At 42.4% G+C, this 24,235-nt stretch overlaps 1 protein-coding gene across 1 annotated transcript in view; it reads left to right on the forward strand.

Moving 5' to 3' along the window:
- The window catches only part of SLC13A1 (solute carrier family 13 member 1), an 83,971-nt gene that overhangs the window by 47,070 nt on the left and 12,666 nt on the right, over positions 1–24,235 (forward strand). Inside the window, exons 5-11 of the mRNA XM_035127612.3 lie at positions 5,726–5,913; positions 6,027–6,084; positions 6,176–6,233; positions 10,719–10,882; positions 19,136–19,255; positions 21,249–21,347; positions 21,446–21,547. Of these exons, the coding sequence (XP_034983503.1) occupies positions 5,726–5,913; positions 6,027–6,084; positions 6,176–6,233; positions 10,719–10,882; positions 19,136–19,255; positions 21,249–21,347; positions 21,446–21,547 (789 nt within the window). The remainder of the gene's footprint in view (positions 1–5,725; positions 5,914–6,026; positions 6,085–6,175; positions 6,234–10,718; positions 10,883–19,135; positions 19,256–21,248; positions 21,348–21,445; positions 21,548–24,235) is intronic.

The following is a 24,235-nucleotide window of genomic DNA, read 5'->3' on the forward strand; positions in this document are numbered from 1 at the left end:
CAGGAGAAATGAAATATCATGTTGTGCTCCTTTTTATTGTTCGTAAGGGGTCAGGTAGCCCCTGTCATTCCAATCAGCAAGACCAAAAGCAGTTTGCCAGCATTGCAGCCTTTCTGGTTCCTGAATTGTCAGATGCTGCTGTGATAGGGAAGCAAGGAGTTGTCAGTTTCTGACTTGATGATGGTAAATTAGCACAGTCAGGGAAAGCAGAATGGGTGAAATGGGAAACCTCAGTGAACCTTGTGTGTACATCCCTGCCGGCAAGACTGATCACAGTGTTGGCTTGGAGTATCATTATTTCTTTGCCTAATAGGATCTCATCATGATCGTAAGGTGCCAAGGAGCTAAACCTGGCCATTAGGAGTAACTAGAAAGCTAAGAAAGGAGATGGGAAAGAGATGATGAAGCCGTCTCTTTCATAAATATGGAATCCACAAATATATCTTACCTAACCTCTTCACTGGTGGTCTGGCCGGTTCCACAAAATGTAGGGAGGGCAGAGGAAAGCCCAGCACACAAACCGATCAAGGCTGATTTCACAGTGTGTGTTTTCTAAGCCCACAGCAAGGTGTCAACAGTGCTGTGAGGAGGGGTGTAGACTGTTGCTCCAGATTTTGTCTCTGCAATTGAACGTGCCCATCAAATGTATAGTGGATTACCTTGGTTCCAGCCTGCTCTCTTATGGATTTGCTCATTCTTTCCTCTGATTTAACATGGGCATTTTCTAAAATTTATTCTGGAATGGGCATAGTTTGCTGAAGCTTTCTTTTCTTTCCATTTGTTCCCATCGCTTTTCCGTCTTTCTTGCTGATCTGTGCAAGCGATCCAATGGATGAGCACCCCTTTTTGCTGTTTTAGCAATATGCACAAGCGGTGGGTGGGGTGAGGATTAAGAAGATTAAAGAACCAACAGAAAGAAATTAAAACTGTGGCAGGCTACGGTAAGTATTTGCAGTGGCCTCTATGGAGCCTGAAAATAAAAATAGAAGATGGCAGCTTCCTTAGGCATTGATGTGGCTTGCAAACTAGACTAGATGATTCAGAAACCCAGAAAGAAATTTGGATGGGGAGAATTTTGTAAGCATGCCTGCCTGCCACCCAGTGGTCACCTGGCCTCCTGTAATAATATATTGTACTTTAATACGCAAACACTGTTTTTGTTTTTTAAAAAACAAGAACAGCAAAATAATTATCCTTATTACTACTTCATCAGGCAGGCCACTGTTGCCATTTGGTTTAAAAGGGAAAATGAAGACTGAGAATGTTCGTTATCTTCACCACTTGCAAAGCCACCTGTGTGGCAGACAAAAAAATTCAGCAGAAGAAGCTTTTCCTGGAATGGTGGTACAGTTAGTTTCACTTGGTGACATTCTCCCATGACACAAATGTTAAGAGTACTGGAACCCTAAAATAAGCAACAGTACTCAAGAGTTGCCTCAGACTTGAACCAAGAGGCAAGTCAAACAGCAATTCTGTTAATTAAACATCTGCATGATGTTTAATGGCATGCAAAATATTCAGTGCTGAAGTTAAATAGGCTGGTGGCTCCATGTAAATTTCTCCTACAGATAATTTTTGACCCTCCAAAAGTTCCCTTTGAGCTGGGTTAATAAAAAAGGGTGTTATCCCAGTTGCACTGATAGAGCAATATTATCTTAACAGATAATATGTCAAGTTAAGATAAGAAAGTGTTTTCTATCACTCTCTGAGACGATTGTTTTTCACTCTTTATAGCTGATGTCCCAAACCAGGTGCTCTTCCTATTATGGGGCTCCAACTCTCATAATTCCAGACCATTGTTTATGCTGGCTGGTGCACAAGGATTTTTATTGCCCAGCAATATCCCAGGCAGAGGAAGGCTGTTGTGTCTGTTCAGTCTGATTATGTCATTTCATGTCACAGTGTCATTAAAGCAGCAAGTAACCCGAGATCCCCTGCAGGGTCACATCATAACAGCATGCGATCCAAGAGGGCAGCCTCCTTTCCATTTGTGAAATAGCAAGAGATTTTGAGGAGAATGTCTCAGATCATGTAGATGTCTTAGCCCAGTTCTGCTCAGAATTTAACAATAATGAAACCTTGCCTAGTGATAAATGAAGCCATCTGCATGGATTTCAAATGGTTGTAGGCAGAGTAGATGAGGGGAAACTGAGGTGGAATAGTCTTTTGGAATCCGCTTTAGAACAGGGATCATCCGTCAGTTTTCAACCCCCAAATCTATTGGGAATAATTTTACACTCTTGGGTACGTAATGATCATTTGAATGCTGGGTTATAAATTGTTTACTATCAAAAGGAGATTGCAATAAAGCAGTTCCTTTATTTCCCCTTCTTCTTCTTTCGAAGAATTCTTTTTCTTCTCTGCAGTCAGTTTCTGTCCCTCCCCCTCCCCACCTTTAAAAAAAGAATCAGTTTCTTAGAATGTCCCATTTCATTACAGCACTGGGTAGCCAACAAGTGCATTCAAATATTCAGTGAGGTTACCAGGTTCCCGTTCAAGGCCCTGGTCCCTAAAGATCAATGGGGTCACTCCCCCACAGAGGCCAGACTGCTTCTAAACTCCCCACAAATGCCCTACTACCATCATCTACTGAATTGCAGAGACAAGCAGGACTCTGCTTTCAAAAAGCCCAAACCAGCATATGCAATGAGAAATGGCTTCCTAGAATCCTCCATATTATGTATATAGGGGAAAGAACAGAGAACAAGGCATTGCTGCATGCAAAATAATAAATAATGCTTCTATTTAACACATTTGCCCAGGAATGCAGAGCATACAGGTGTGGCTGAACTACAACTCCCATCATAGAATCATAGAGTTGGAAGAGACCACAAGGGACATCCAGTCCAACCCCCTGCCAAGCAGGAAACATCATCAAAGCATTCTTGACATATGGCTGTCAAGCCTCTGCTTAAAGACCTCCAAAGAAGGAGACTCCACCACACTCCTTGGTAGCAAATTCCACTGCCGAACAGCTCTTACTGTCAGGAAGTTCTTCCTAATGTTTAGGTGGAATCTTCTTTCTTGTACTTTGAATCCTTTGCTCTGTGTCCGCTTCTCTGGAGCAGCAGAAAACAACCTTTCTCCCTCCTCCATATGACATCCTTTAATATATTTGAACATGGCTATCATATTGCCCCTTAACCTTCTCTTCTCCAGGCTAAACATGCCCAGCTCCCTAAGCCGTTCCTCATAAGGCATCGTTTCCAGGCCTTTGACCATTTTGGTTGCCCTCCTCTGGACACGTTCCAGCTTGTCAGTATCCTCCTTGAACTGTGGTGCCCAGAACTGGACACAGTACTCCAGGTGAGGTCTGACCAGAGCAGAATACAGTGGTACTATTACTTCCCTTGATCTAGATGCTATACTCCTATTGATGCAGCCCAGAATTGCATTGGCTTTTTTAGCTGCTGCATCACACTGTTGACTCATGTCAAGTTTGTGGTCTAACAAGACTCCTAGATCCTCTCTTTATGCAAACTCTTCGACTGTGCTTCTCAGATGCCTTTCTCCACCTCTTACTCACCCTGACTCCACTCAGCATCTCAGCATCACATTCCACTGCTGTAAATCATCCTTTCCTTCATTCTTTTGTTTACATACACACACAGCAGTAGTGTATTTACCCCCTCAAAAGAGAGGGGGAGGAGAAGTACAGAATTTGCCTTCTTGCAAGATGTTTACATCCCCTATCCTTGCTTACGAAATCCGGTCATATCCAGATACCTTCTAGAATTTGCAAAGTTGCCTTTGCCTAGTTCTAGAAATTACAAATCCCAGGAGGGACTGGATTTCACAACCTTATCCCAAAAGGGAAAGAAGCAGGGGCAGGTGATCTGCTAATTTCATCTCCTTTATGTTTCTCACTTTTCAAATCTTAAGTTCAATTTACATGATGAGTTTGTATTATATTTAAAGTATGGCTTTTTGTATGCTCCCCATACATACTTTTTTGTATGCAATTTTGCCTAATTTCTGCATTTTTGCCATTTCACCTGATAATATAATTTTTTTACTTATTAATAAGATAACCCTGCTTTTCACGTCATTTGGGTCTCTAAGTGGCTTTTAAATTTTATTTTTGCTAATAAAACAAAAAAATGTATGAATTTTTTGGTTGGAGAAATACATCATTTGGAGAAGTGAACCGGTTGGACTTCTCCCCATTCCTGGAAGAAGCAAGGATGTTGCCTCTGGCAAGATTTTGCTAAACTGGCAAAAGGCTGAGAGCTCTGTTCCAGACCAAAGTTTTCGTAGGAGGATTGGAAGTGCCTCAAATTTATTTGCAGGACATTTTGACCATCGCATTCAGAGCTTCAAAATTACCATTAATAATCTATATTTAGTCTGACCTTCAAAATAAGTCAACTGGTTCAATTGGGCTCATCTAGAGCCTTTTGCAATAATGACCATCATCCATTTAATAAGAGGTAGGGCATAATAGGCAGAAATTACCCGGAACTGAAATATAACCTGATCACAATTTGGTGCCCCTATAATGCAGGAGAAAGCAGCTTTAGTTCAGAGGAGACGAGATTTCAACAGCCAGGATGTGGGACGTGCCACCCAAATAACCTGTAAAGTCATTTTGCATTTTTTCAAGGAGCCTGCCCTTACCTTAAGTAATCATTAACATTTATGCGATGCTTTCCATCCACACAGATTCCAAAGGTCTCTGCAATCTTTGTAAAAATTATCCATTCTAGGACCACTTGGTATGAAGCAAAAATGGCGTAGGTGATGCATGCGCCTCATAGTCGTTTCTTACGCAGACAAGGTTGTGCTTTCACAAGTTAAAGTTTGACCAAATCATTTTTCACCTATCTCCAACATTGTGCTGTGGGAGCAACTTCAACGAAGTATGCAAGGTTACCAAGCTGGCAGTGTCAAAAAAAACCCCACTTCCGCGCCTCCGCCGGAGGTGGAGTTGCGGGCGTCACGATCCGATCTTGGTGAGGAAATAGGAATGGATACTAATCTATCCAGAAGACCAAATAGCATTGGTGAAGATAGCAGGTCACTTTAATATCTGCTTGAGTCTTTCCTGGTATGGTCACCCCCTAAATAATAAGGTGGAGAGCCTCCTCTTTGGTGGCCCCGTGGTGATGGAATTGCCTTCCACTGGACCACTGTGAAATTTCTACATTGCAGTCTTTTGGGCTGGCCCTGAAGACCATCCCCACACCCCTTCCAAGACTGATGTTTATTAGCTGGGTACTTGTCTAACTGAATGTTGCTATTTCCAGGTGTGTGGGTGTGTGCGCGTGTGCGTGTGTGTACGTGCGCATGTGGAATGATTGTTTAAAGTTTTAAAATGCTGCAAATTTTCTTTTGTTGTTTTGGAAGTTTGCCCCGAATCAACTTTCAGCTCAGTATAGTCTGTTGACTAATATAAGTAACACAGGTGTGCTGTGTCTGGATTTATTTTCTGGGAATAATTTATTTGTGTATGTATTTTTACACCGCCTTGCATATAGCATCCCAAGGGAATGCACCTCAGAAGAGAGTTGTTGATATTTTAAAAGAGTTAAAACGTTTAAACAGCAACAACGTCTTCAAAAATAATAATAATACAGCAGCAATCTGGGGCAAATGAACGTTAACCAGGGACTAAGCATCAGTGGAAGCCTGAGAACACAGATAAATCTTCGAAAGGCATCAACCACACCAGCCACAGTGGTACTATTACTTCTCAGTTAATACATGGAGGTGCTTCCCATTTCAGGCTCACCCTTGGCTTCATGATCAGCTGTGCCTTCCTGTCTATGTGGCTTAGCAACACCTCCGCTGCTGCTATGGTGATGCCCATCGTAGAGGCAGTGGCTCAGCAAATCATCAGCGCTGAAGCTGAAGTGGACGGCCTGGAAATGACCCGTGTAAATGGAGCCACCAATCACGCGCTGGAACTCGATGGTACACAGAGATGTTGGGCGGTTCTCCACCTTTACCTTCCCTGGGGAAAGACCGGCTAAACTGAAGCCCTCATATTCAACTTTTCACCTCTCCCCCTCTCTCTTTTAAAATAGAAGATATTGATGAATGCGAAGCAGTTGGCTGGAAAGATAAAACAAAGCAGATAAATGGGTAAAATTTATTTTTGATCACGTATATTATATCCGTTGGCTCAAGCATGGCAGATCACTTATAAACACTGCATGTTTCTTTTTTTTTCTAGATACAACAACGGGTCTGCTCATGCGGTTCACGCTGTGTGCAAGATTGAGAAGGAAAAGGTACTTCAGAAGAAATTGCGGCATTTTAATTTTGAAATTATGATTTGATATTAGCCTAGTAGGTCAGGGTCACTAATTTCTCTAGGTCCATTGACACATTTGGATTTTTGAGAGAGGGATGTGGGCACCACCCTCTCTGGTTACTTCTTTCAGGTCCAATACAAAAGCCCGTAAAGCTGAAAGAGGAAACAAGAAAGAGTGCTACTCTTCCTTCCAATTTTTGGGTTGCAGCAACTGGTTCTCTCTTCAGGTCATTCTCTTTAGAAGGATGAGCTGAAGGAGAGTCCCTGTAGAGATCCATTTCAGACTGAGCAGCAAAAATATTATATTGTTTCCCCTTTTGGCTCAGATGCATAACTTGTTTTAATTACTCCGGCTGAGATCCTCATTCTTTTGTTTTTATATTATTTTATGTCCTGTGTCCAGATGATTTTAAACAATGATTTCTTGCGAGAGGGAATCAGAGTCTCATAGAAGATTGTGGAAACTTTTTAAAACATAGCATAAAGGGCTGCCCCTTTTTACAGTCTCCACTGCTGCAAAACGTTCCTTACTTATAAAATCCTGATTAGACATTTCCCTTTTTATGTAGTTTAATTCCTACTATGAGAAATGTTTTGCTGGCTTTCCAAATAACTAAAAAATAAACGTAGGTGGTTGTGTTGGACAAAAAAAACCAAAGTCTACACATTTATTATTTCTTTATTAAAATTATTAGTATCCTGCCTTTCAGGTAATCTGCAATATGGTATAATACAAAATTGTGAGTGGGCTTTTGGAGTCTCCAAATTAAAGAAAAGGATGCAGCTAGCCATGTTGATGAAATCCAAAATCTACAGGGTGGTAAAAAGTCAGGAGCAAATGTTAGAACTTGCTCATGACTTTGTGACTTTTCAGTTGGTCCTAAGAAAGGCATTGTCATACTATAGGTTTTTTTGGGGTTTGACAGGTTTCTTGAGCCCTGCCTGCTGTCCTTGTATCTCCAGCTGTTAATCCATCCCACTAATGGTTCCTGCTGCAATATTCTCCACTGGTTTCTGCATCCATGTTTTTCCTCGTTTTATAGGAATATTGCCTTAAACTGAGCCAGATCACTAGTCCATCTAACTCAGTATTGTCCACACTGACTGGCAGCAGCTCTCCCACCCTTCCTGGAGTTTCTAGGGGTAGAATCTGTGACCTTCTGCACGCCAAACCAATTCCCTCCCACTGAGCTATGATCCTTCCCCTAGATCTTCCTCCTTGGACTCAGTTCACCCCTGGTCCTAGTCTGACTGTGAAGTTGCTGGCAAGTCTCAGAACAAGAATTGTTGTGCAATTTGTAACTCTGACTTTGCTTTGTAATGATTACTTGCGAATTGTTATCTTGAGACTCGGATCAGCTCCATTAACCCCTGGCTCCAAGCCATCCCTCTGTAACTGGAGTCTTTATGAGTGGATCATGGATGAAATAGTTGTTTCCTGACATGTTTCAGTAAACGGACATGACAGGGAAGGAGCAATGCACTAAACCCAAGTGATTATATGAACTCATTCTCAGAAATCCATGTTTGGTTGAAGTTCTTAGCCTGGGGACTAATCCACAATTTTCCCTGGGCCCGTATTTTGATTGTATTGTGCCCTGATTAATTCCCCCTGGTCTGAGAGCTTTTCTTGTTGTTGCGCCTTGCAAAAATCTTACCTGCTGAATTGAAGCTCAGCGAAGGAAAATCCTTCCCTGAATTCTCTGCACATCTGAGAAGTTCTGGTTCGGTGGGATTTTCACAAGGCACAGCTGTGGAACGCCGAGAAAACCTCTTGGACTTAAATGAATTTTTGGCATACGACGTGATCAAAATGTGGCTCAAACAAAAGTGTGCATGAGCCCTGGGACATTAGTAGTTGAAGTCTGGGGATGGTGGTCTTCTCTAAGGTTGCCAGACTCAATAGTGGACAGGACTTCTGTGCCTTTAATTGCCCTGCTCTCTTTTGAGTCTGGAAACCTTAAAGAGAAACCAGCAGACCCTTTGTTTAATTTCCAAGCAAAGGGTCTGCTGGTTTCTCTTTCAGGTTTCCAGACTCAAAAGAGAGCAGGGCAATTAAAGGCACAGAGGTCCTTCCACTATTGAATCTGGCAACCCTATCCTTCTCTCTTTCTCCCTGCACTCCAGGCTGCTGGTACCAAAAGTACAGTAGCAGAAAAGACAGTCACGGCAAATAAATATAGCAGAAAATAACAGCTGCTATATGGCATGCTCAATCTTAAGTGTATAGACTAAGTTCTTAAAGGTTCACAAACTGGGCTTGGTCGAAGACTATTTCTTTTTCTCCTTTCTTTTTGAGCATGCCGTATAGTAGCTGTTATTTTCTGTGAAATAATTCTCAAGTGCTACACTATTAGGCATATTTGGCCTTAATATTGGCATTGATTTTTGTTCTAGAATTATATCCTGCATCTTTGTATTTAATTTTCCACCTTAAAAAAAAAAGCTCTTCAGCCTCGCCCATGTTGAGTGATAATACGAACTGCCCCTTTAAGAAGTCTTTTACTACAGACTACATAAACCCGTGATTAGGATCGCCCTTCAGTAGTCTTTGCCAATCATTAGATCATGGAGCTTTCGTAGCCCATACTTTGAGTTTTTCAGAAAACTATATAGCTTAATTAGAATTCCTTTTTTGCTTGTATTTCAGGCCTTGAGAATGCAGAATTTGAGTTTTCTTACTTTTTATTTCTGAAGAGTGTTGACACAGCCCAGATCTTGAATTTTTTAGAAAGCTACATAGCTGAGTTTGAATCCCCCTCTTTTGGCCTGGGTCTTAGGCTTTTGAACATGCAGAATTAGTGTCTCTTCAGTCTTTACTTATGAAAGTTGTTTACTTTAGAATATAGTGTATTTCAATTTCCTTCTGAGGAAACTGTTAATCGCAGTGAAACGAGGTAGTAGCCGGCATCCCGTTAAGGCTTTGAGTATTTTCATTTACCATCTCTATATCAGTTGTCATTCTTAGTTTCTTGATATCCTTAGCTCCTCAAATATAAATATTATTATTTTATCTGATTACCTCTCGTTTCAGGGAATTTCACGGTAGATCTATTTCTGTTATATTTGGTTCCTGGGACCAAAAGTACAGCATCCATGTGTGCCTACCTAAGAGACAGATGCATTTTGCCTTTTAAATGTACATGCCTGTCGCCATTTTGCTACATCCAAACCTGTCCCACCACCTGCAAACATGACTCTCTTCTCTTTCTATTTTCCAGTATTCTGGTGTGAAAACCTGTACACCAGACAGACTTTTTAACAGACTTTAACAAAGATTTGATCCCTTTGAGATGCTCCGTAATTCAGTCCGCATGTGAGATCATTCAAATCAAACAAGAATGGGGTAGAGTGCATTGGATATCAATATCTGACCCCAAAGCTTAGACCAAAGAGAGATGTTGAGCTACAATGAGCTAAATTTGCCTCAAGAACTTCCAATTACCATGCATGTATTTGAGCTGTCTTATTTTGAGTGATGCAGTTATTATTTTTGAATGCATCACTGAGCCTTTGAGATGCAGCAGAGGTATGTCAATGCTTCACTAATAAAAAGTATGTTTCAAGGCTTTTTTTAAAAAAAAGGTTACCCCCTCCTCCTGCCCACAGGTCAACCAAGCTGGACCTGTTCTCATGAGGTCCATGGGGTGGTGGGGAAGCCATTTCACTGTGACTTCCAGCTACATGGGTTCATAATAAGGCCATCTTGAGGAGTTACAGGCATGCGTAGGATTCAGCCCTGGCATGTCACCACTACACCCAAGCCAAATCCTGCACATAATGGCAGATGCTCATGGTGACAGCCCCACACCACTCAGAGAGGGAAGAATAAGCTTTCTATGGTGAATACTTTTTCCATGCTGAATGCAGATTTTCATCTCCTGTGAGTGTTTTTTCCACTACCTGTGCTGGAGCCCAGTGAGACTGTTCTTACGGATGAAGAAGAATTTTATAAAATGGCACGGTTTAGAAGCTCTCACACTCTGCTAGTACAATAATCCCCAAGGCATTCTGAGCCAAGCCTCCTTCCATCTTGCCTCTGCTTATTATGGCTCAGTGTCAGCCTCTTCCATCTGCCTCTTCCCCTTCTTCTGTCCTCTCTCATATTTTCACAAACTTACCAAGTCGCGGATTTGGAGGAGGGCAAAGAGCAGCTGAGGCTGCTTCTGTTTCTGCAGGCCAAGCTGTTCTTGCCAACTTGAACTCTAGGATGTATTATTTGCTATTCTTCCTGATCCAGCAACCAGGAACAATAATAATAAGTTTTAAAAACCTACATGTGTCAGAAATGCACCAGGGGTTATTTCAAAGAGTCTTCACTCTACAATGTGTTTTATCCAAAACCTCCAAAAAGGTTTGCAAAAATCTCAGCCCGTTCAGTTTCTGAACAAAGATGGGCAGGTTTCACATGTCACTTGGCGAAAATGAAGATGTTTACTGTTCTTTTCATTTCTTATTTAAGGAGACTCCAGAACCAAGTGATACCGGAAGAAAATACCGAACCAAAAGGGACCACATGATATGTAAAGTCATGTGCCTGTGCATTGCCTATTCGTCAACTATTGGCGGACTGACGACCATCACTGGAACTTCAACCAACTTAATCTTTGCCGAGCATTTCAACACGTAAGAAAAGAGCCAAAACAAGTTCTTCTAAATCTGAACCCTGTTTTTACTTCCTTCCTTTTATAAAAAGCAGTTCAAACAACAGCTGGGAATAATTAAAAAAACAGTTTAAAATATCAACACATACATAAAATCAGTTCAGATTCAAGACAGATGCCAACTGGGATAAAGTTTTTTTTATATCTCAATCCAGCTCTGTTGCCCAAATATACTTAAGAGCCTACCCACATGATGGTATTGTAGGTTAGTTGACCTTATTACTGCTGGGTCACATAAATATCTCATAGATTAGCTAAACTTCCAGGCAGGTCACATGATGATGCTCTTGCAGTTTAGCTGCCCACAACATTCCGCCACAACTTCCACTTTACAAATCAATGATATTTTAACTGTGCAGTAAACAAAGAAGGCCAGAGAATTTCTGAACCACAATCACTATCTATCCATCCATCCATACTCTATACCAGGCATCCCCAAACTTCGGCCCTCCAGATGTTTTGGACTACAATTCCCATCATTCCTGACCACTGGTCCTGTTAGCTAGGGATCATGGGAGTTGTAGGCCAAAACATCTGGAGGGCCGAAGTTTGGGGGTGCCTGTTCTATACAGTATTCCAAGCTTTGCATTTCCATTGTCTTTGTCCTTGATGTCCCAATAGTCAGTATTTATCCAGAAATTTTAAGGCCCATCATTATTTCAATGGGAGACATAAACACACACTTAAATCTCTCCTGCTGAAATCAATGGAACTTAAAGTATTCAGCTTTTGCTGAACTATGCACTGTTATTTCCATTGTAAAAATAGTAAAGTGAAGCTGAGGGGAAGGGAATTTAGACTCAAATATTCTTGTCCAACCACCATGAACTCACAGTGCAATACGGCATTCAAATAGGCACAATATTACAGCTGGAACACATCACACAGGCCAGAAATGCAGAATGAAAAAAAGGAAAATAATGTCTAAAAACATTATTCTGCAGGTTTGCTCTCCCTCCTTTTAACAAACTCATTGAAATCACTGAGGCTGTCTTAGAAATGTTTTATAATTATAAATGATGGTGCCACAGTTTGGCCCCAGGAAACTTTTCTCACAGCTGAAGATATACGATGTTAAACTTCATGCTATTTCTGAGGCAACTGCAATTTTTACACTTGATACTAATTGACAACAACCGCAGTATCAAGGATCATTCTGTCAGTTTCACTCTGCGTCCCAAATATTTATAATCTGTTAAAGGGATTTCTAGTCGTCTGGAATATTGTCTATCTGCCACCTGTAATTTGTTAAAAATTGCATCATCCTAAACTGCGTTTTACACAGGAGAATATATCATAGCTATTTTAAAGCAAATAAAATAAAAGCATACATATAATCAAATAAGCAAGGACACATTAAAGCCTTCAAACTTCATTACAAGCAAGGCAAGGGAATAATAACCATACCAGAGGAAATCACATCTCCAACTAATTACCTATGTGATTCCACCTTGAACAACTAGCAGTTCAGGCTTTCTTCTGAGGAAGCATGCCTGGAGTTGAGCTACAAAACTCTTTTTTTGTTTACAGATGGGCATTTTGTTATGATCCCTGGTTTGATTACAGCTCCAGGATCATTTTTTGCACTGACATTGTTTTTGTTGGAGATCATAAGAGCTGCTTTGCTGGATCAGACCAAAGCCCATTTCAGAGTGAAAGCCTGATTTTTATTCTTCTTTGGAGTCTCCTGTGCATGCCATAGAATCATAGAATTGTAGAGTTGGAAGTGACCAAAAGGGCCATCTAGTCCAACCCCCTGCAATGCAGGAAACTTTTGCCCAATGTGGGGCTCGAACCCACAATCCTGAGATTCCCCACCCCCAAGGGTTGGAGAAGAGATGGGGTCATCTCAGGGTACAAAATTACCTAACTGCACCACTACTCATCTCTCACTTTCAGGTGGTTGTGCATTCTCTGAGTTGTAATTAGAGAGCCTGTTTCCAGCTCCTGTCGGTTTAACATAGTTTCATTCATGCCCTCCCTGCATCAATGTCAGTTTCGCATGTTTTCATTCATAAGTTTATGCCCTCCCGCTTCTTCATCCATCTCTAATTCTTCTGAAAAAAAAGAACCCTCCCCACAAAATATGCCTATTTGTATGCATTCTACAAAACATGCATTCTAATCCAGGCATCCCCAAACTTCGGCCCTCCAAATGTTTTGGACTACAATTCCCATCATCCCTGACCACCGGTCCTGTTAGGTAGGGATCATGGGAGTTGTAGGCCAAAACATCTGGAGGGCCGCAGTTTGGGGATGCCTGTTCTAATCTAAGATGCATATTTTTAGATACACAATGATAACTTTCTTTTTTTAGTTGAGCACCATCTCACAAAATTCAGAGTTGCATGAAAGCTGAAGGATAACTGCATTCTGAACTGCATAATACAGTAGCCTAGGAGGTGTGAGTCAGGTCAGTTCACTTAGGAAATGTGGACTGAGCCGAATCCCCGAGTCTTCCTAGTTGCAGCCGGCTTCCCATGGTATCTTTCAGAATCTAATAAACCACTTGAGTGAAGTGAAATGAAATGTGCAGGAAAGGGGAAAGGGAATCATAGAAAGCAGCTGAATTGGAGCCAGGTGACGCAGCAACATGTGAAAATGGCTATGGAATGAATACCCTCCAATATTTCTCTGATGAAAATAGGGATGTCCTATTCAACAACAACAACAGCCTGCCCATCTGACTGGGTTGCCCCAGCCACTCTGGGCAGCTTCCAACATATATAAAAACACAACAAAACATTAAACATTTTTTAAAAAACTTCCCTACAAAGGGCTGCCTTCAGATGTATTCTAAAGGTTGTATAGTTACTTATCCCCTTGGCTCAAGGTTGCACAACTCCATACCCTCCAACATTTCTCTGATGAACAAGTGCTTTTTTCTTTTCTTTTTAAAAAAATGTTTAGGGGTACTCTCATTTTCCTACTCATATTGAAATACGGCCCAAGGCCACACTTAGATTTGAAAATGTTTAGGGATATGCGTACCCTTGCGTCCCCCCAGGGGGGAAAGCACTGGGGATGTCCTAAGGAAAGGGGGCCATTCTGGGATCAAATCAGAAACTGGGACAGCTTCTGTAAATGCAGGACTGCCCCTGGAAAAAAGGGGGGACACTTGGTGGGAATGTGAATGCCCCCCCTCACAGATTCATCTAGCACTGACCTTGCAGGGCTTTGGGTGCCAAAGCACACTTATTGATCCAAGCCTTTGGTCAAACTGGATGTGGATTTGGGTAGCCTTCCGGCTCTGGCTTGTACTGTTGTTCATTGTGATGGTGAGTGTACTTCTTTATTGGTTTTATGTACCAGGATTTTATTGTGCATTATATGTTCCTGTTTTATACTGCGCCCTGCTCTGAGATTATTTTTTAATGAAGAGGGAGCTAAAAATCCCCTAAATAAATAAAGGGAGGGATATAAAACATAAACGCAAGCCAATCAGCAGAGGGAACATGACAGTGCCTAGAGTAAAGAACTACCAAAAGGCAAAAGGCATTAATATCATCAGCTTTTCATGTTACAGCTGCTCCTCTAGGCTCCGTTTGGTTATGATTCAGAGTCACTCTCCTTGGTGGTTTTGTGCGTTAATCTAACGTAATAGACAAAACCTTAGGAATGATCTTAAGATAATGAAAGCCCTATTGCAGAGCAAGAATCCTATCCCCAGGTCTGTCCTGATAAGCTTGGTCAAGGTCAGTACTGCAGGTATAAATCACTTAAATTCAAACATTTATTAATGCAGATTGCATGGCAACAGCCAGGAGGGAGAAAGTGGAGATAGGAGGGAGCTGTTAAAACAGGTTATGCTGTCTTGTTTTTGTAGGATCCTATCAGTGTGATAGTCCAAATCTCTAAGGTCAAACCGATCATCTTCAAAGTGTGTTTTTCTTGGGCAAAGAGGCTGCCTGAACAATCCTAGTTTGGCTATTATAGTTACATAATCTTACGCTGCAAACCATCTTCATCACTAGCACAGCCTCTGTATTTTTGAGTACGCAGGGCCAGTTAACCTCTTGATTTTGAGCTGGTGCATTCATCCCCACAACATGTTGTGCCTTCGTTTTTCACACCGTGATGAATATTTTCTCTGAATGCCGACCTCTACTGTGCCCTAAAGAACTTTAGTTTTTGCTAGATCGGGAGGACACCGTAAATCTCTGATCCCACACTGCGAAAGCACATTTCAGAGGAAATGTCAAGCAGTAGGAGTGTTGGCTTGGAGTCACATTGAAGTAGCTTTACCATTCCAAACATGAAGCAGTGAGCAATGAGGAAGGGAAGCAGATTATTTTCCCGCCCCCATACCCAAGGAGATGTCACTTGCTTTGGCCACCTAGGCATTCACACAGTAAGATTGGGCATGATCAATGGGCTCTTGTTACCAGGCCAACTAACGACAATGAAATGAGTTTTTGTTTCATTGAAGGTGGAAATAGTATTAGCACAGGCCAGACTTTTTCTGCTGCAGCCAATTTTCACAGCCCATTGCATAGAAGCTGCGGCCTGACGGTGGATGCTTTCAAGTTCACCTTGGTATGCTGGGTGATTTTGGCATTCTGGATGACATTACTTTTGCTATCTGCCCCGGGAGAATCACACACAGTTTCTCCAAAGGAGCAGGGTCCCATCAAAGAAATTGCCTTGCGTATTTTGCAGCTCTCAAGTCAAGCCTGGCACCTTTGTCCCAGAGAGAGCTTAATAAAATCAAACAAAGCTCTTGCCTTAATGAAACCTTTCCTCATTATAGAAACTCTTTGTGTTTGTTAAGCTGCGACTCTGTATCTGACTTTGACATGTGGTGAGTTCAGGCTATTGCTATGCAGAGAGGGTTCCGTCACCCAAGGGAACTTGCAATGTGTAACTTGTGTCAAGGTATTCCTAGTGGCATTGCTTTATACATCCCTGTCTCAGGAGGTTGCCCTGCAGATATTGAGAGAACTGTAAAAGACAGTCAGCAACATATTTTCTACTTTGAGCCCCATCCACACTATAAATGTAAAGCACTTTTATACCACATGGTTGGCCCCCAATCATCCTGGGGACAGTAGTTTGTTAAGGGAGCTGAGAGTTGTTGTTGTTGTTTAGTCATTTAGTCGTGTCCGACTCTTCGTGACCCCATGGACCAGAGCACGCCAGGCACTCCTGTCTTGCACTGCCTCCCGCAGTTTGGTCAGACTCATGTTGGTAGCTTCGAGAACACTGTCCAACCATCTTGTCCTCTGTCGTCCCCTTCTCCTTGTGCCCTCCATCTTTCCCAACATCGGGGTCTTTTCTAGGGAGTCTTCTCTTCTCATGAGGTGGCCAAAGTATTGGAGCCTCAGCTTCAGGATCTGTCCTTCCAGTGAGCACTCAGGGCTGATTTCCTTCAGAATGGATAGGTTTGATCTTCTTGCAGTCCATGGGACTCTCAAGAGTCCCCTCCAGCACCATAATTCAAAAGCATCAATTCCTCGGCGACCAGCCTTCTTTATGGTCCAGCTCTCACTTCCATACATCACTACTGGGAAAACCATAACTTTAACTATACGGACCTTTGTCGGCAAGGTGATGTCTCTGCTTTTTAAGATGCTGTCTAGATTTGTCATTGCTTTTCTCCCAAGAGAAGACCCCTATTCCCCCTCACAGAACTTTCTAATAATAATAATAACTTTATTATTTGTACCCTGCCTATATCACTGGGTTGTCACTCTGAGTGGCTTCCAACATATATAAAAACATAACAAAATATTACACATTTAAAAGCTTCCCTATACAGGGCTGCCTTTGCAGTTCTTCTAAAGGTTATATAGATACTCATCTCCTTGACATCTGATGGGAGGCTGTTCTGCAAGGTGGGTGCTGCTACTGAGAAGGCCCTCTGAACTTCAAACTGTAGTTTATGGATTACTTAATTAACAATTACTTAATTATTAAGTGGTTTGTTCTGTTACGTGGATAAGGTGGAGGGGAGGCCTTTTGTAAAATGCTGTAGCATTCCATTCCATCAGTTGAACATTGTACTGCTCAATTATCTGAGCTCAATCAATTATGTACATGGAGTTGGAATGAAGCTTCACATGGTCCTATCTATCATGGTACATTCAGCAGTCATTGGGTAGTTTCTGATGACTAAAGCTAATTCCCTTAGCCAGGGTAGATCAGGAATTCATTTCATCGTCTGGACTGACTGATGTTTAAAAGAGCTATGTGAGGGCTTTGTGACAGAGTCTTACCCAATTATTTTTGGGTATAGAGGTTGTGATATGATGGATCGCTTCATGCTCCCTAGTTGATTTGATTCCCACCACTTGGTGGCTGCAGAAGTCAGTACAAGGGGATGCAATCCTAGTTGTCTGGTAGCAAACAAGAGCTCTAGACCAGCAGTATGGTGACATCTCTTCAGTCTCTCAGTTCAGCCTCCATAAAGCTGAAGTTCCTCACACAATAAAAAGCTTAGACCATATTACAAAGGGTGCAATACCCAATAAATACTAAATAAATTAGCGGAGTATTGTAATACTGAATATCTTGTTTAGTTTCAATTAAACAACACAGTAAATTGGCAGTTTTCTCCTTAGCTTCAGAGTTCATTACTGTTAAAGAATAATACTCTTCAGAACCTGGTAGAAACTTCAGTATGATCCCAATACAATACAATACAATACAATACATTCAACTACCGGTATAGTTGCATTTTAATATTTGATAATTGCAATCCTATTTTCTGATCTTGTCGTAAAATGAAAACATTTTGGATAGCCATAATAAAGGAGATAAAACTCAGAACAGGATATGATGCATCAATTGATCCATTGGTTACGTTGTGCGGTTAAGTCAAAGATGTGATCTTATCAGTGGATATGGAACTGGTACAGTAATTCACTTGCTGACTGCTGTGGGTTAAACCACAGAGCCTAGGGCTTGCCGATCAGAAGGTCGGTGGTTCAAATCCCTGCGACAGGGTGAGCTCCCGTTGCTCTGTCCCAGCTCCTGCCAACCTAGCAGTTTGAAAGCACACCAGTGCAAGTAGATAAATAGGTACCGCTCCGGCGGGAAGGTAAACGGTGTTTCCGTGCACTGCTCTGGTTCTCCAGAAGTGGCTTAGTCATGCTGGCCACATGACCCGGAAGCTGTACGCCGGCTCCCTCGGCCAATAATGCGAGATGAGCACCGCAACCCCAGAGTCAGTCACGACTGGACCTAATGGTCAGGGGTCCCTTTACCTATGACTGAAAAAAAGATGGTGACCCCCAACATCAGTGTCTGGGTTATGAAGCATATAGTGGAGCTTTGGAATGTTCTTCTGCACTAAGACTCAAGAAAATATCCAACCTTGAAACAATTTCTGGTTTTTCCAATATTTATATTTTCCTTTATATATCTATCTGTACATCTTCCTTGTGTGTATTTATCATGTAACTTTGTTCATATGACTGAACAAAAGGAAATTGCTGCCATTGTAAGCCCTATTTGAGCATTCACTTCCTTTATGTGATCATAATCATGTAGCAAAGAGGAGAGGAAAATGGGCAAGTCCAGCCCTTCACTGTTGCCTCACATTCCCCAACTGTACAGGCCCTTTACAAGTTGAAGGGCAGACTTATGAAGTAAGGGGCCTCCTGTACTCATGCAAATCTCCCTCGTGATTGAGAACCTCATCTGAATCCCTATCCTGTAGTAAAGCCTTTGTCCATCTGGCTGAGGGCAGATGGGAGTTGTAGTACAAAACGTCTGGAGACCACCAGGTTGATGAAGGCTGATGCAGCATATTATGAACAGCTCTTGGGGAACAGGGGGACATTTTAACATGATTTCAAAACCTTCCAAAAGATGGGGGAGACCAGCAGCTCCACCCAGAGTCACACTAGATACCTGTGGTACTAATATGTCTCCCTCTCTTAAAAAGATAAGTGAGACCAAAAGAAAAAAAAGGGGAAGCCATAGGAAGTTAAGCAGTGAGATCAGGAACTCAGTGACATCAGGCCAGTGAGTTCACACTATTGTTGTTAAATGTGCAATAATGCAGTTGTCATTCAAATCTACATTCGAGGTGAAGTCATATTCCATCTTCATTTCCTGATAGAGCTGGTTTTCATATCTAAAACTGGACAGGGTGTGTGTAAGTGTATCAAAACTTCAGCCCATCCCAGGGATCCTGTCTTAACTGGTATCTTGCTTTTCATATGCAATAGTGATGTCTTAACCTCAGTTTCTTTCTCATTTTTTTATTCAGGAGGTACCCAGGTTGCCAGTGCATCAATTTTGGAACCTGGTTTATTCTTTGCATCCCCATCACTCTTATTATACTGGTCCTTTCCTGGGTTTGGCTGATGTGGCTTTTCCTGGGTTTCAAGTAAGTATAAATGCCCAGTGCAATCCATGTGATGACAGTTGAGGCAGGGAGAATAGTATACTGTAGAAAATCATTTCATATTTTAGAATGAGAATGGGTGGTTTCATTCATGAAAATTCATCAGCAATTACTAGAGGCACACTTTCACTCAATGAAGGCCAAAGGTAGCCTATGTGGTGAGCTTCAGATGTTGTGAACTGCGACTCCCATCTTTCTGATCATTGACCATGCTAGCTGGGGCGGATGGAAGTTGGACTCCGCAACATCTGGATGGCATTACATTGGCTACATTTGGTTGTGACCCTCCATTATGACCAGTGGAATTATGGGAACTGGAGTCCCACAACTTTCGGAGGACACAGCTTCCTCATCCCTGTGGTATAGAAATAGGCATGCATTTTGGAAACTCAAAACCAACCCAGTCCAAATTAATATTTGCATGTGGACTAACGGCTGGTCATCATTCAGGACCTCTGCATATGCAACCCACACTCACAGGGTGAAACCAGTATTTGTTCTGGCACACATTCGGATGGAAAAGTCCAATTGTATAGCTGCTACAGTGAATAATCTTCGCAAAGATCTGGGTTGATAAGGTTTATCCCTCAAGTAAAGGGATAAAGATAGAGGTAGCCCGGACCCCAAAGAGGAATTATAATTCCCAACACTGTTCCCCAAAAAGATGTGGTAATGGAACCATGGTTTGCTCACAATTCAGCCTAATGCTGAAGTGGGCCAAACATTTATATACTGATTGATTGTAATTAAGCATCAATAAGTCACAACCAATGATTTATAAGTGACATTCATCCTAGCAACGGGAAGCTGCATGACTGCTTTTGTTTAATAAATAGCAGATATGGTGTGCCCATCACACCACAGTCCTGATTCGACCACCTCACCACCCCCAATCCACAGCTACTATTTACTAGACAAACAAACAAACAAAAACAAACCCATGTAACTGTTGCACAGTTTACATCACATCAGATTTGACATAACATTGCTTTCCCTTTTCATATACAAATGTCACTAGGTGGTATAAATAATTTCCCCAAGAACAGAGAGCATATTTTCCAAGATTTTCAGCAGGGATTTTGCTTTTTAGCACAGAGGTATTCAACATGCGGGTGGCGCTGTGGTCTAAACCACAGAGCCAAGGGCTTGCCGATCAGAAGGTTGGCAGTTCGAATCCTTGTGACGGGGTGTGCTCCTGTTGTTCAGTCCCAGCTCCTACCCACCTAGCAGTTCGAAAGCACACCAGTGCAAGTAGATAAATAGGTACCGCTCCGGCGGGAAGGTAAACGGTGTTTCCGCGCACTGCTTTGGTTTCGCGAGAAGCGGCTTAGTCATGCTGGCCACATGCTGGCCACAAACGCCAGCTCCCTCAGCCTATAGAGCAAGATGAGCGCTGCAACCCCAGAGTCGTTCGCGACTGGACCTAACGGTCACCTTTACCTTTAACTTTATTCAACATGGTACCCAGCATATGTTGCCAGACTACAGTTCCTATAATCCCTGTTCATTGGCAGTTTTGGCTGAGGGTGATGGGAGCTTGGCTACTCTAGTTTGTACAAAGGAAGCCCAGTAACTGCCTCTGCTATAAAGTATGTGCACCAAAACACCAAATTTGCCAAGACATTGCAGTACACATACCATACATGATACTACAGTTTGACATAAAGCATTATGTTTCTGGATTACAAGGTATTGGTTATTTCTGTTCCAAGGACTGTGGCTTGGATCCAGAGAGATGTGTAACCAGTTCCTCCTGCCAAAAAGGAGCTTTGAACTGCATTTTCAAAACAGATCCCCACATAGCAAGCCTCTTTTGAAACTAAACAGAATCTCCAAAGCAGTTTGTGATACAAAATAGAGGGGTCAAAGGAAGAAAGACAAAAAATCCCAAGTTTTTGGATCCAAGCCACAGGAAGAGAAACCCATACCTTAAATGTAAAAATCCCTTTACTGGTTATTTTTATTTCAATTTTAGTTTCAAAGAAATGTTCAAGTGTGGCAAGGAAAAATCACCCAGGGAACAAGCCTCCGCACAGCTGATTAAAGATGAATACAATAAACTTGGACCGATAAGGTAAGACAGACGGCTGAACCACAGGCAAAATGTTACAATGATGTCAAATCAAACATACTGGAAGGGCAATGTTGACACTCGCTGTTCTTCTGTTGCAGCTACCCAGAAGTCATCACCCTTGTCCTCTTCATTCTCATGGCCCTGTTATGGTTCACTAGAGACCCTGGATTCATCTCTGGCTGGGCTTCATTATTTTCAGCGTAAGTTTATAAGCATCATTGTCCAGTTTTGGGGTGCTGGCATTATCTCTTGCTTGCAAACGAATCCACATTGATGGCAATGAAGATTTGTTTAGCTATCGTACTGGATGTGCTGACAATATCCAACCCTGAGCCAAGGAGATCAGTAACTATACAACCTTTAGAAGACATCTGAAGGCAGCCTTGTATAGGGATGGGTTTTAATAATAATAATAATAATAATAATAATAATAATAATAATAATAATAATAATAATATATTTATACCCCATCCATCTGGCTGGGTTTCCCCAGCCACTCTGGATGGCTCCCAACAGAATCTTAAAAACACGTTAAAAGTAAAGGCGGTGAAGGCCCTGTGTGAGTGCCTGGAGGCGGTTGGAGGATGGATGGCGGCTAATGAATTGAGGTTGAATCCTGACAAGACAGAAGTACTGCTCTTGGGGGACAGGGGGCGGGCTGGTGCGGAGGACTCCCTGGTCCTGAATGGGGTAACTGTGCCCCTGAAGAACCAGGTGCGCAGCCTGGGAGTCATTTTGGACTCACAGCTGTCCATGGAGGTGCAGGTCAGTTCTGTGTCCAGGACAGCTGTCTACCAGCTCCATCTGGGACGCAGGCTGAGACCCTACCTGCCCACAGACTGTCTCACCAGAGTGGTGCATGCTCTAGTTATCTCCTGCTTGGACTACTGCAATGCGCTCTACGTGGGGCTGCCTTTGAAGGTGACCTGGAAACTACAACTAATCTAGAATGCGGCAGCTAGACTGGTGTCTGAGAGCGGCCCCCAAGACCATATAACACCAGTCCTGAAAGACCTACATTGGCTCCCAGTACATTTCCAAGCACAATTCAAAGTGTTAGTGCTGACCTTTAAAGCCCTAAATGGCTTCGGTCCTGTATACCTGAAGGAGCGTCTCCTCCCCCATCATTCTGCCCGGACACTGAGGTCCAGCGCTGAGGGTCTTCTGGCGGTTCCCTCACTGCGAGAAGCAAAGCTACAGGGAACCAGGCAGAGGGCCTTCTCGGTAGTGGCGCCCGCCCTGTGGAATGCCCTCCCATCAGATGTCAAAGAGATAAACAACTACCTGACATTTAGAAAACATCTGAAGGCAGCCCTGTTTAGGGAAGTTTTTAATGTGTGATATTTTAATGTATTTTAATCTCTGTTGGAAGCCGCCCAGAGTGGCTGGGGAAACCCAGCCGGATGGGCGGGGTACAAATAATAAATAATTATATTATTATTATTATTATTATTATTATTATTATTATTATTATTATTATAAAACATCAAACATTAAAAACTGTAACCTCACTTCTCGCAGTAAGGGAAACGCCAGAAGGCTCTCAGAGCTGGACCTCAGTGTCCGGGCAGAACGATGGGGGTAGAGACGCTTCTTCAGGTTTAAATGCTTTATTATGTTTTTATACATGTTGGAAGCCGCCCCAGAGTGGCTGCGGCAACCTAGTCAGCTGGTCGAGGTATGAATAGTCGTGGTGGTGGTGGTGGAACAGGACATCCCTGTTCTCACCGGGAAAAAGTTGGAGAGTATTCAATGCACAGAAACAGCATCATAACAAAAGTGGCCAAAGCCGGGGGGGGGGGCTATCCCATATTCTGTACACTCACACATTTCTACAGCATGTGCACATACAGCCTCCACTGAGTAACAGAGTAGGAAGAGCTGCAAAATTGCAGAGCAGTGGGGAATTTGCGGCAGGCCCGAATTAGACATTGGCTATTAGACACATTCCACACATGCATGTACATGCTCGCATGCACATATAACACACAGCACAAACACCACACAGAGGTATCACCCACAAAGAAAAAGAAAAACCCTAGTGGGCCTTTTTAGGCCACCCAGCACCGCCACGTTTTCAGTAATAGTGCCTACCATTTTTACCTAAGTCAGCCACAGCCATGGTGGTTATTTTTGATATCTGTTTCAGTCTACGCCACCCCCACTCAGCCTCACAACTAGTTCACCACTTCTCATGGGGACAGATTCTTATTTACCCATAATGAAACCAAAGCACCACTATATTTCATTTTTGAAAACCCAAGAAGCCATACCTCAAATAATGAACAGCGATGTGTGCCTAAGGCTCCACTCTGTATGTGGGAATCAGTTCTACTTCAAGTTAAACCTATTCAGGACTGGAGCATAAATCACACCTTTAAATATCCTCAGTTCTTGTCTCCTTGTAATGTTTGCTTGGGTAGCACACATAACTTCTTCGGTTGTTTCAGATACCTTGGTTCTCAAACTTAATCTGTTCCGGGAGTCCAATCGACTCCCAAAAATGTTCGAAAACCAAGGTGCAGCTTTCGATTGGCTGCAGGAGCTTCCTGCACTCAAGTGGAAGCCATGTTGGATGTTCGGCTTCCAACAAAAGTTCGAAAACTGGAACACACACTTCCGGGTTTTGGGCATTTGGGAGCCAATTTGTTCCACACCTAAGCCGTTTGAGAACCAAGGTATGACTGTATCTTCTGTTTAGATTTTACAGTCATTGGGGAGGACTGATTCTGAGTGCTTCTGTGAGGAAGTTGCAGTACCAAATTTATCATTGAATAAGAGGGGAAGATTTTGACAGTTTCCCCTTTTCCGCTCCTTCATGGCTGAAACTTTTCTCAGCTCAAATGATTGGCTGGGGAAAGTGGTTGAGGCAGGATATAGCACTTTGC

This window comes from Zootoca vivipara, chromosome 9 (assembly GCF_965207765.1).
Source record: "Zootoca vivipara chromosome 9, rZooViv2.hap1.1, whole genome shotgun sequence".
Taxonomy (NCBI): Eukaryota; Metazoa; Chordata; class Lepidosauria; order Squamata; family Lacertidae; genus Zootoca; species Zootoca vivipara.